General features: G+C 39.1%; 1 protein-coding gene across 4 annotated transcripts in view; it reads left to right on the top strand.

The window, feature by feature from the left end:
• P4HA2 (prolyl 4-hydroxylase subunit alpha 2) overlaps window positions 1–12,140 on the top strand; it is a 50,063-nt gene extending 37,923 nt beyond the window's left edge. For 3 of the 4 annotated variants that reach the window (XM_060765235.2, XM_060765234.2, XM_060765236.2), the window contains exons 11-15: window positions 2,150–2,203; window positions 5,476–5,541; window positions 8,445–8,513; window positions 9,943–10,039; window positions 11,637–12,140. In XM_060765235.2, the coding sequence (XP_060621218.2) occupies window positions 2,150–2,203; window positions 5,476–5,541; window positions 8,445–8,513; window positions 9,943–10,039; window positions 11,637–11,707 (357 nt within the window). In that variant the 3' untranslated portion in view covers window positions 11,708–12,140. Of the gene's footprint in view, window positions 1–2,149; window positions 2,204–5,349; window positions 5,410–5,475; window positions 5,542–8,444; window positions 8,514–9,942; window positions 10,040–11,636 lie in introns of all 4 variants that reach the window. The other variant, XM_060765237.2, reaches the window with a different exon arrangement.
• Window positions 12,141–13,788: the final 1,648 nt, after the last annotated feature.

Raw genomic sequence — 13,788 nt, 5'->3', positions numbered from 1 at the left:
ATTGCTGCCAACTTGTAAGCCACCTTGAGTCGCCTTCGGACTGAGAAAGGTGGGATATAAATACGGCAAATAAATAAATAAATAAATAAATAAATAAATAAATACTTGAGTCTGTACAGGTCAACTATCATGAGCTTGTTAACTCTGACAAGCCATGAATTATAAAATGGAAGAGAGGAAGAGAGATTATCTTCCTTTCTTGATTGTTTAGCAAGAACATGATAATGAGAACTGTTTTTACGTGGAAACTGTTGCCAATAAAAGAGTAAACCAGGTCTTGTCCAGCAAATTACTACTTTGGATAATGATCAGCTTCCACTTAAGTCGTTTTTTTTTTTTTTTTACCATTCATACATTTCCATATTTCTTTGAGTGGAGTCAACTCAGTTCTGAACATTAGAATAACAAATACTAAACATTTGTGTAGCATCTTGCAGATAGAAAAATGTACAAAATGAATGTTTTGGTTATCTAGACTAGTAGGAACTGCTCCTGTGTTGAAGAATGAAGACCTTGTCTCCTTCAGTTGCTATTTTTGAAATCTGTCCAGGACAGAAATATGCTGGAATTCAAAGTGGTAAACAACAATAACAACAATAGTAATCATTTTATTTCTTACCCGACTCTCCTCATGACTTGAGCCAGGTTGCAATATTGCTAAAACACATAATCAAAACACATAACCATTTAAAAAAACCCTATAAAATGCACATATTAAAACATATTTCCATAAAATGCATATTAAAATACACAAGTCAATTTTTCTTCATGGAAATTTCCCTCTGTCCCATTCACTGTCTGTATTTCTCTTGGATATTTAGTGTCTGTTATCTCAAACTTATTATGTCCATTATCCCTCATGCAGCTATCATTTTTCCCCGCAAGCCCTTCTCCCTTTATTCTCCGGCACTGCTCATTCATTCAGTTGGACAGCATGAAACTTAGCTTTACTTTTGAATTCTCTCTTTTGTTACCCATATTTATTCTGCCACTGGCTGACATTCTCCAGCTTTAAAACATTGTAAAAAGAAATGACTTTGAGCCTTACTCCCTTGGCACAATTTTTTGTATGTTTGTTTATGTGCCACCTTTTCCCCAAACTGGGACACAAGATGGTTTACATCTTGTGCCTTGACTACACTGCCTTTTACTCTCTGGCCTTGATTTTGTTCAAAGGTGAGGAATCTCATCTCGATTTCTCATCTGAGAACAATGTTCCACTGCCCAAAGCATTTTGCTCTCTCTTCCCTCTGACATGGTGTCTTTCTCTAAATCTCAACATTAACTAGCTTCCTTTCCACCCCCAGATTTACAATAAGCCCTCCATGTCTTTTCCCCTATTGTTTCTTGGTTCTGATACATCCCACCCATGTCCTCTGATTATCTAATTCTACCCACTTCCACTATAATAATATAATAATAACTTAGCTCTTATATCCTGCTTCCATCTCCCTGAAGGGACTTTGGGTGGCTTATATGGGGACCAAGCCCAATATAAACAAAGGTTACAAAGTAACCCAATTAAAAACATATAACAGTCAACTATATTAAAAGTGTAAGACATCATAAAATATAAACCATGCAACAAACTATCAATACTTGAGAAAAGTGGGCATGTGCAGATTTGAGACTAATAGGGCAGGACAAGGGCTAGTGTAAATGCAAACTGTAGGGCCGAGGCTGAGAATAAAGTGCTGGAGATCCTACCATAAAATGAGGGTTAGGCAGCTGGCCAAAGATCTCTTGCTCCCTGTCAATCCCTGCCCTGTGGTAGCTATGGGATGCCACCTTCTCTAGATCACTTGGCCATTTTGCCTGTGAATGACAAGAGGTGAAGTCAAATATATCTGAAAAGGTGCTAAATTTGGGAAGGCTGCAACTAAACCTATTAACATAAAACTTTCCAAATCACATATTCTTTTCCTACTTTTCCTATGTTTGTCCTGTGTGTATATTATAGATAACCAGGGATCTGTTCTCTTATTGTCCCTAAAGCCATTAAAGCTTTGTAAAGTTAATCAAAACAAGAATAAGTCTCTGATGATGAATGTCATCACAATCTAGGTTTTTCTGTTGGTGCACATAATAAATCTCTTATTTCCTTAAGCCTGGTTTTGCTGAACAACTTTCATTTCCTGCCATGTCTTAGGTTGCAAATTATGGCATGGGAGGACAGTATGAGCCACACTTTGACTTCTCAAGGGTAAGTGTCTCAATTGTTTTTGTTTTTTTTTTTTACTGCTAAGCATACATAATTGACTCTGATGTCTTTCTTGCTTCACTCAGAAGCAGCTCTGGGAAAGGACTAGATGGATTGATGGGCAGACAAGGATAGAAATATTTTTTCCCTTTGCCTCTTTCCTGGTTGAATTTGCCTCCAACAATGAATCCTAGAAGCCATTGGCTACAGAGGGGACTGGGAAGAAAATGCAACAATGAGGTGACCTACCTTTAGGAGATGGTGCAAGGCAGAGATTGGAATTGACTTTCCCTCTCTTTAGTGCCTCGACTCTGATCAGATTCCCCCCAACAGTCCAACAGTTGCTTTTTAAGCAGAGATTAAGATCTCAGGAGGTGCAGAAATACCTCAATGTCATCTCTTGTTTAACTTCATCTTCATGGTGACCATCACCTTGATTGTGCTAATGGAAGGGTTTTTTTTAATGAAGTTGCCAGGGAGACTCTCAGAGCTTGAGATCATTACATTATGCTTTTCCTTCAATGTAATATCATCAGAAAAATTACATGGTTTAACTGTGCATTCCATGTGACATTTTGTTTGGAGAGTGCATATCTTTAGAGTAACAAAACGGTTTCTAGACTCACATGGAGACTACTTAGGAGTTCTGAAATTAAATGGTCCTGGCAGTTCCAGTCTCTGTATGGTAGACATAATTGCTGCAAGTATATTCATGTTAGTATTGCTTTCTCTGAGTCAAGCAATGTGGATGACATGTGTGCATTTTTGAAAACCCAGAGAGGCATAGCCCCTGGGAGGCTTCCAAGCACATATAAGCCACAGAGGCAAGTTAGTTGTTTTCACTTCAGGTATTTTCTGTGGAAAACATCTTTAGTTTGTCCCTGTATCCTTCAAGTCTACAGATAAGCATGCAAATGAAAGTTGTTCATATTTTATAGCTGCCCATTTTAATTTCTAGAAACATTCTCCTCTTTCTTTTTAAGGCAGTCTGGAATACCATAAATCTGTTAGTGACAGCTTTCCTAGCCCTTTATTTTCAGATAACATTTCTAACAGCTTGGTTTTACAGATGTTTTGAGAAGCTGTTAGAATCTAATTTTGCTTTTGTTTCTGGTAGTTTGCACTTTTGCGCTCAGACACTATTGGATTGGTCTCTATATCATGATTGTTTGCTATAAGCAAGTACATGCAAGTGGGAAATCTTTGTCATTGTTGAAAGTCCTGAAGCCACTTCTCATTCACCATCTGGCAAATCTGTATTGAACTTGTTAAAGTGGTGTGTGTGAATATGTGTTCATGAGCATCTAAGTTGCCTGTCAACTTATGGTGACCTCATGAATTTCATAAGGGTTTCTTAGGCAAGGAATATGCTGGGGGAGGGTTTCACAGTTCCTTCTTCTATAATAGGAGGGAAGGGGCAGTACTTCTCTATCACTTCATTGGCCTAGGTTGGATGGTCCTCTGACATACATTTCTTCCTTGAATGTTGGGGAAGTGTACCTCCTTCTGTGCAGGAAGTTAAAGCAGTTCATAATTAAGTAAGAAATGTAGGCACTGACACAAGCAACACATATCTTTGCTCTTGGACAATTTGGCTAGGGGGGAGTCGCTCTTGGAATTCAGCTGATAGTGAACTGCCAAAGTTAAGGAAAGTCAACGGATAGATTTGTTTGAGCGGTTTGGACTGGTCCTCCAGGCTCTGTGTGCAACATGGATTAAAACTTGAAGCTGTTTGCAATTGCTTTGTGGTGATTAAAGTTTTTCAGGCATTTCTGCAGCCATTTGTTTATTTCCTTTCTTGGACACATTTTATGAAGTTGTTTTGCTATGTGGTCCTAATGTAGATTCGTCTAAAAAGGGCCAGTAAAACTTAAACCTTTCTGAAGGCCACTTTATAGTTTTTATTAACATGTCAACTTTATAAGAACATGCCAATTTTATACACAAAACATCTTGTTACAATTTTAACACAGTTCTGTCTGTATTCTATACAGCATTTTCTCAACAGAGCTAAAGGTCTCCCTGAATTCTCTGTTAAGCTTTCATCTTCTCCCTTTCACACAAGGGCAGGAATCAGGCTGTCCCTCTTGGTGTTGTTGAATTGCACCTTCCCAATATGGCCAGTGGAGAAGCATGCTAGGACTTGCAGTCCAATAATATCTAAAGGGCTGCACAATTCCCATCCCTGCTTTAACACACACAGGGCATACTCTGTCTGCCTCCTCAGGTCTGAGCTCCCACCTCTGTTAACTGCTCTTTGGCGTTTTCCTGACCTCAGGCTTTTCCTCAGGTCTGTTTCCCGTTACGGTTGTTTTTATTCTGGAGTACTGATCTGTACTATAGCATCCCAAGAGCCTCACTGCTGCTGCCACTTTCCATTTCTGTTGCTTCCATTTGTCTCTGGATGCCTCTCAGCTCTCCTCTGCTCCCACTTATTTTCTGTCTTCACCCCATAGGTCCCTTTCTCCCATCTGTTACGCTCCTCTTTTTCTCTTTCCACACTGTACAGATATCTTTATACTAGAACTTTAGTTCACATTTTTCATCTTTTCAATATCTTCTTTCCTCTTTTTGTATAACACTTCACTTTAAAGTCATGACTACTCTTGAGTTTAATGGTACACAAGGCATTTACTTTCCTAGCTATTCATACGGTGACCAGATCCAAGATCCAGATGGGCTTTGGGGAGCAGTTGGGAAAACATTGCACCTGAACCACTGTTTGCCTTTAAATAAAAAGTGCATATCTGCTGTTGCAGGCCCTCTCTGTGCTAGGATTCTCATCCAGCAATATTTGGAGGGCCACAAGTTATCTATATCTGGCATGCATACTGATTAGATGGTTAGAGAACAAGAACTCACTCTTTGCATGGTGCCTACTTTGAGTAAAAGTGGTTGGGTCATAGGATGAAACAACAAAGTTTCAACTTTACCATATTGAGACAAAACATACCGTGTCAAAATATGTACCCCAAAACTTTGTGGCTGCAATTCCGTGTTTGTCACCCAGGAATTAAGTCTCATGGCATGACTCAGTGGGTTGTGCTTTTCAAGGGATGTTCATGGGATCCTGCTGCAGAAGCTCTCTTTCCAAAGTGACAAGTATGCAAACAGTTTGGAAGTTGGGTTAAAGTTGTTATTTGTTTCAGCGGCCCTTTGACAGCACACTCAAAACGGAAGGAAATAGGCTAGCGACGTTTCTTAACTATGTAAGTATCTCTGTGTCCTTGTCTGTGTGCTGAAAGCTCGCAGTTTATTTTCATTTAATTTTATAGAAAGAGGAGCCTGATGCTTTCAAGCGTTTAGGGACTGGGAATCGTGTGGCTACTTTTTTAAACTATGTAAGTATGACATGTGGAATTGAGACTGTTTTGTCCAGAGCGTAACCAGTTGCACGCAACGTTACAGGGAGTGTATAGAGTTGGAATGTGGGAATTCTGTCCCCCTCAGTATCACATGCAGCCCAGATGGCTATGAAGGAAATTTTGTTTTTCTTATTTATGAAGATATCTAATTGGCACTACAAGGTTGCATGATACAATTGTGCCTGTCCCAATAAAAATAACAACTGTGACTTACCATTTTAATGAAGGCTTTGTTCAAAGTAGACCTTTTACTGAGAATTCATCTGAGAATTATATTCCAACTCTGTTATTTGTGCATGTTGAGATATATGCGTACACACACACACACACACACACAAACTATTCGTATACCAGAACTTGACACATGTGATGTTGTGGGTCCTCTGGGATGGCTCTAAAATGGTTTTAAAAGTTGAATTATAAAATATTTTACAAGAGGTAGCAAATGCTATTAATATTTTCCTGTTTGCATCTTGACTTACATAGCCATAACAAATATTTTGGAATATAACTTGCACTAGTGTGTGATATAGGATTTTTTAAATTGCACTTCTAAAATGCCTACAAAACAAGTTAAGTAGACCCTTTAAAAATTAAAATTAGAATATGATGCATGTGTGAGTAAATCCTCCAGTCAATGTATGGCAACCTCCAGAAGACAAGGTGTACTCAGAGGTGGCTTTCCTAGTTCCCTCACAAACTAATTGATTGATGTTACTAATTTGTTGTTCATTCGTTCAGTTGCTTCCAACTCTTCATGACCTCATGGACCAGCCCATGCCAGAGCTCCCTGTCAGCTGTCACCACCCCCAGCTCCTTCAAGGTCAAGCCAGTCACTTCAAGGATACCATCAATCTATCTTGGCGCATATTATCAACTTAAATTGTTGCATTGAGTAAAACTTTTGTTGTTGTATGCCTTTTTGTTTTATGGCAATTGTAAGGCAAATGTACCTTGGGCTTTTCTGGTGCTGAGAGAATGTGACATTCCCAAGGTTGCCTATTGGGTTTCTATGGCCAGGTGAGGAATCAAACCCTGGTCTCAAGAATCATAGTTTAATGCTCAAACCACTGTACCATCTGTAATGCATTAATGGCAAGTTATGTCAAAAAAGAAAACAATTAAAAAGCACAATTAGAATTGTTAAAAAAATAGAATAATCCAAAAATAGTAGTGGCTAAATGACTCCTCAAATGTAACTAAAGCAGTGTGAAACATCTGTCCTTCCTCAAGCCATCAACATTTCTGATGTTTGGAAACAAATCAAATCCCAATCTGATCCCAATCTGATCTACAGTCTACCATATACCATGCAGCTGTGGACAAGTCTACATAGGGACCACCAAATGCAGTGTCCAAACATGAATCAAGGAACATGAAAGGCACTGCAGACTAGTTCAACCAGAGAAGTCAGCCATAGCAAAGCACTTGATGAACCAACCTGGACACAGCATATTATTTGAGAACACAGAAATGCTGGACCACGCTCACAACCACCATGTCAGACTACACAGAGAAGCCATTGAAATCCACAAGCATGTGGACAATTTCAACAGAAAGGAGGAAACCATGAAAATGAACAAAATCTGGCTACCAGTATTAAAAAACTCTAAAATTACAACAGCAAAACAACAGAGAGGAAATGATCAAGGACATCTAATCACCTCTCAACAAAAGATTGCCCCGGCACTGCCAGGCCATCAAATGCTAATCAAGGTGGTCAGTTGAAACATTCACACATAGTTCCAACAGACAAGAGTTCTTTGTGCCACCGTGGTCATTCCACAGATATATAAACCCATTTTCCTAGTTCCAACAGACCTCACTACCTCTGAGGATGCTTGCCATAGTTGTAGGCGAAACGTCAGGAGAGAATGCCTCTAGAACATGGCCATATAGCCCAAAAAAACCTACAACAACCCAGTGATCCCAAGCTGTTGCTTACTCCCAGCTAGATTAGATCATTCTGTGCATCATTGAATAGTGAGTCAACATGCCCGTCTATTTCATTGGTTCAGAAGGCCTGCTTTAATTGGAATTTGTAACAAAATAATTAAAAATTAAAATTAATTAATTATGGATAACAGATTAATATGCCGAGCTCTAGGGATGATTGTCTTTAGGAATTGTGGCAGGCAAAGTTTCAGGGGTAGGGAGAGATTGTTAGCAAAAACTACTTCCCTGACATTATATGGAGACAAAGGAACCTTGGACTCCTATTGTTGCATGTGATCAAGGGCCACTCGTTGTAGTATTACTACGAGGGACACACCATACGTTAGCAGCATTGGAGACCCTCTGGCCTGAATTACACTTTAGGACAGAAATAGAGCCACGTCAGTTTTATTGCTATGTGTCAGACCCATAAATGAATTGCTCAGAGACACATGTAATTAATGCAGTCTTGTTAGTGCCAAGTTTATGTTTTCAATTGGCTAAGGGAAACATGTGACTAAATAGCTCTGTAACATTAAAAAAAAAACCTTGGCAAGGATTTAGGCTATGATCCTAAACCCACACACCGGGAGTAAGACCCACTGAACACTCAGCATGCACAGACTTGAGCCTTTAAATTCAATTGAGAGGAAACTCAATAATTATTTGTGTAATAAATCTTAAGTCAGTTATTGCTGTTTGACATTTAGAGCTGTGTAAATATGAATTGCCACTGGCTAATAAGAGTCTTTTAAAGTACTTATTTTCTGTTTGTATTTTTACCCGAGCAAATCTCCATGCTATAAACCAGTTAATCCTTTACTCTGATTAACATCTCCATAGAGTAAAGAAGTAATACATTTCTAAATAGGTTACTCTTATAGCTATTGTTGGCTGCGGTGGTAAACTTATCAATGGCTTTTATGAACATTTTATTTTCCTAGATGAGTGATGTAGAAGCTGGAGGTGCCACAGTTTTCCCAGATTTTGGAGCTGCAATTTGGCCCAAAAAGGTAATGGCAGAGCTGGTCTGTAACTAATGTTTTCCTTTAAACTGCCACAAGTACAGTTTCCATTCTAAATGTTTCCTATGATTTTTACTGTTCATACACTATTTCTGCTCGGTTTACTATTTCATGATTGACATCATTCATATATACAGTGAGGTCTTTTGGCTTATATCTTAAGTCTTATATTTATCTCTTAGCCATATTAATTCAAAGAGTACTTTCCTCTGTAAAAATCCCAATAGTGACCAAAATCTTTTTCAGCTATGTCCACTTATGTGTAGTATTCTGTTAACTGCTCTTGTTAGTACTATTACCTTGGAAGATGTTCACTGTTTTAAGGAGCTTTGCAAATGTTGGGAACTAGTTTACATTGACAGAAAATGCTGTTCGGCACTGCATTTTCCCAGTTCTCATTGGCTTTGCGGTGACCCCAGTAATGTCACATATCTCATGGTGAGATCGCTGTAACTAGCCACAGATTTTGTTGTAACTCAGCGTGTGCCTCATGTAACTACTAGTGTTAGTAGAAGGAAACGAGGCTGAACTCACCTCACTGTTAGAGGGCCATTTGCATTTCCAATCCTTCACATTATCTTTGCCAACATAGCTGTGGATGCTCTGCTTCCCCCCCCCCCCATCATGTATGCAAATATATCTATTTTCTGTCAAGCAAGAGTGCTTGACATACTGATATACAAGCATCTGCACACACCAGTCTTACAAAAAATCAACCCAAGAAGGAGACACTTCCTGAAGGGAAGGCTCATCTCCCACCTACCAGTTTCTCCCACCACTAACGCCTCCTTGCCACCTGCAGGGTTGGTTACACACCTGAAAGTCTAGATTTTCTGTTAAATCTCTGTTAAAAGGCAATGTTTTCTTATAATAGTTTAAAGCTCAAAGGAATGTATTGCTAATTAACTATTATGGATGTAGTGTGCCAGTATGCTTTGTTTACTCCATGTGGACAAACCCTGAATTAAATCCAGGTGTAGGTTCTAGTCTGGTGCTGACTTCTTTGAAGAGAAGTTCAGTTGAACTCACTCATCCATAATTTAGCGTTGATCTCCATGGCCTCTTCCACACAGCTGAATAAAATCCCACATTTTCTGCTTTGAACTGGAATATATGGCAGTGTAGACTCGGATAACCCAGTTCAAAGCAAATATTGTGGGATTTTCTGACTTGATATTCTTGATTATATTGCTGTGTGGACTGGCCCCATAGTATTGCTTTGCAAGTTAGTTGCAGTTGTTAACTGTTGTCACCATCTGATGAGAATGTGACATAACTTGTGGTGAATTTATCCTACTGCGATCTAAGCACAGCTAATTTTGTCAGTGTTGGTTTACTTGTAACTTTTCAGATGTTGATGAAGTACAATTCATAGTAAATGTAGTTAAATAAGTGAAGACTTTCCTTTTTTCCTCAGGGGACTGCAGTATTTTGGTATAACCTTTTTAGAAGTGGAGAAGGTGATTACCGAACAAGACATGCAGCATGTCCAGTATTAGTAGGGTGTAAGTGGGGTAAGTAGGAACTTTGTTTTCAGATTTGTTGTTGGTGGATGTAGTGTGCCAGTATGCTTTGTTTACTCCATGTGAACAAGCCCTGGATTAAACCCAGGTGTAGGTTCTGTTCATTCATTCAGTCACTTCTGACTCTTTGGGACCTCATGGACCAGCCCAGGCCAGAGCTCCCTGTTGCTCACTTCAAGGATACCATCCATCCATCTTGCCCTTGGTCAACCCCTCTTTCTTCTTTCTTCCATTTTCCCCAGCATCATTGTCTTCTCTAAGCCCTGAGTTAAATCCAGATGTAGGATCTTCAGATTTAGGAGTTAGTATTGCAGGCTCTTGAAGTGACTGGCTTGACTCTGAAGGAGCTGGGGGAGGTGACGCCCGACAGGGAGCTCTGGCGTGGGCTGGTCCATGAGGTCACAAAGAGTCAGAAATGACTGAACTAATGAACAACAATTGCAGGCTCTTAAGTTAAGGGACAAAACACTATATTACTGATCATTTTTCTTTAATGTGGGTGTTTCTATAATAAAACTATATTTATAGACCTTTGAACTCCCTGAGGGGACCCAGGGCAGTTTGCACACAAAAAAGGCAAACATTCAATGCCCTGAAACAAATGCAAACACCTCAGAAGAAAGAAACTACAAAATAATAACAGTAAACTTATAGCAAAGAAAATTAACATCAAAATGAAAAACAGAATAAAAGGGTAAATGTTTCCTCTTACATTAAGGGGTTTCCCTTAATGTCAGGTTTCCCCTGACATTAATTGTGTCCGATTCTGGGGGGTGGTACTCATCTACATTTCTAAGCCAAAGAGCTGGCATTGTCCGTAGACACTTCCTAGATCACGTGGCAAGCATGAATGCATGAAATGCCGTTACCTTCCCACAGAAGTGGTACCTATTGATCTACTCACATTTACATGTTTTCAAACTGCTAGGTTGGCAGAAGCTGGGGCTAACAGTGGGACCTCATCCCAGTCCCCAGATTTGAACTGCCAACCTTTTGGTCAGCCAGTTCAGCAGCTCAGTGGTTTAACCCACTGTGCCGCTGGGATCCCCTGAAAAACAGAATACAAATAATCAAATAAAACATAATTATACGAATAACATAATTAACATTAAAATATGTACCCAAGTAAGTGGTTGAAACAATTCTATGATCAATTATTTAATAATGTGCTTTTATACTAACTTTCCCTTGTTGTTTGGTTTGCAATTATGTTTCTAATGTTTAGTCTTCTCAGTAGTGTAAACCAAAAATACCAAGGGTCAATTTTGTAAACCCTCACCTGCTTCCAGCCCAACAGGGGTGGGGAGTCTTTGGCCCAACCAGTGTTTTGTTCTCCAACTCTCATCAGCTCCAGTCAGCATGACCAAGCCAAGAGATTTTGAGAGTTGTAAGCCAAAACGTTACAGATTCCCCACTTTGGCCTTGCTGCCAAGGTCACAGAGAGAAGTGTGCAGAGTGGTGTTGAGGAATGTATCCTTGCAATATCAGTCTCATGTTGCCACCTCCACAGAATATTGTCTCCTAGTGACAAATATGACATCTAAACCTGGTGTTGTACAATTCTAACAAAGCTATCTGTTCCTTACAGTCTCAAATAAGTGGTTTCATGAAAGAGGAAATGAATTTTTAAGACCGTGTGGGACAACCGAAGTCGACTGAAATCATCCTACATTTTTGCATTTTTCCACATCTGCCCACTTCTTCGTGCATCGTCCAGTTCATTTCTGAGAAATGACTCCTACTCTACTATGAAAAGTGATAACACTATTTATTTAAAGATAAGGCAGACTCTATCGATAGAAGAAGAGAGCTTTTTTTTACAGTTGGTGCTACATGGTTGTTTCTTTCCACATCATCTACATTTTTTCATTTTCCTGCTTTTCTCCAGTTTATATATATCAACCACACAGGAAGTGTTTGGCTGGGGGTTGACTGCTTGGTATTTTGGTCTACTGAACAACCAGAATTTTACATGTGAAACATTTGTCACTGACCTAATTTTTCAAATGTACAGTTTATAATTTTATTATATTTTCTAACTCGTGCAACTAAAATATTCTTTTAAAACATAAAAATATTATTTTAAAAGAAACTGAATGTAGAGCATGTTGTTCATTGGGTTGGAGTTGTATTTTCAGTTCATTGTGTGAAAAGAAATTGAATGGATATTCTGGGAATCTTGTATCCTCGGTTTATTTTTTCCACAATATTCAAACTGCAAGGGAGCAGTTTGAATAGAGAGTTATTTATTATTTTGGTCATTTGTACCCCGCCCTATCTTGACCTCTGCAGAGGGACTCAGGGCACCCCATGGCGGCCACAACCAAAACATAAATATACAATTTAAATAACAATATAGCGATAAAACAGTATAAAAAACAATCAAATAGTTATCCTCTCATCTAATTTGCTAGGTCTTCCATGGTAACTATGGTAATTTATGGCAGAAGCATATAATAGAATTGTCTGGAGGACTTCAAAAATTCCTGGAGATGACATATTTTATCAAATGCTGATAGATGAACCTACGTGCATTGGTCCTGAGGATGCAGGGGTCATACCGAATGCCTGTTTATCAGTGCCATCTCCTCTGGGTAATCATATGCCCTGTACTGACCGCAAGAGAAGTCTCACTAATGAAGCAACCCAGCTGCGTTTTCAATATGTCCAGCTTGGAGCCTTAAGGACTCCAAAAACCTGGCTCTGGTGTGCAGAGGTGGGTAACATATAACTCTCATGCCCCTGTCATTCCCCTCTGTCCCACTGCTGAATTTCCCAGCAGAGCAACAACAAAATGAACTTCAGTTTTCCTTTAGAACAAGACATGTGGGGCACCTTCTTTATACACCTTGTCTGAAAAGAATAATTGCTTTTCATATTGCTAATTCTGCACTGCAGAAATGTAGTGGTGTAATGGCAAAATCCTAGCCTAGGGGTAAGAATAGGATGTAACTCCCTGGTGGATTTAGAACGAGAGCAGTGGGCCCTTGTCCCAGGCATTGGCTTCTACTAGTTTAAAGGAATGTGTGGTATGGGTGAGTAGTACAGCCATGCTTTTCTTCAATAGTGTGGTGTTTTATTAGGAACTAGGGTTTGTCAACACAGGTTTGGTTCCCTTAAAGAGTGCACTGTTTCTGTGATCTCTGTCTACAGTACTCCTTTGTTGCATTGTAGCTAGATTCACAAAATTTCCTAGGTTCATAATAGTACATGGAATAATGTGTTTTCTATCAAGCACAATATGTGCAACATATGGCGACACGTAAACATTGGGATGAAGCTGAGTCAGATCCAAAACCATAACTTTAGACTGAGAGTTCTTACAATATCTTTTGTAGGAAAAACAAAGGACAACTCATTGACTTTTTTGCATTTCTAAAATACCCGTTTCATGACCTTAGCAAATCACATTAAGAGGAAGGCAATGATAAGCCTTTTCTGAACAAATCTTACCAAGAAATCTCTGTTTTAGGGTTGCCAGAGTTCGGAAATGACTTGAAGGCACACAATAGGAGCAAACATGACAAATTCAGAATTACTCTACTTTAAGCATCTTAACACACCCCAAATTATTTGGAATTTGTGAGAAATAGAGAAAAGACAAAAACCTGAAATTGTGGCTGTGATGTGTTTATCATTACACTTTTTAACAAGAAAAGGAGCTATATATGCATTTTTGTTTAATTCCACTGAGGGCAGAATGTACACTCTACCCTAGGATTGGGAACATATGGCCATAC

Source organism: Anolis sagrei, chromosome 2, assembly GCF_037176765.1.
Source record: "Anolis sagrei isolate rAnoSag1 chromosome 2, rAnoSag1.mat, whole genome shotgun sequence".
Lineage (NCBI taxonomy): Eukaryota > Metazoa > Chordata > Lepidosauria > Squamata > Dactyloidae > Anolis > Anolis sagrei.
The sequence above is the reverse complement of the archived record's forward strand: the minus strand, read 5'-3'. Positions and strand labels throughout refer to the sequence as shown.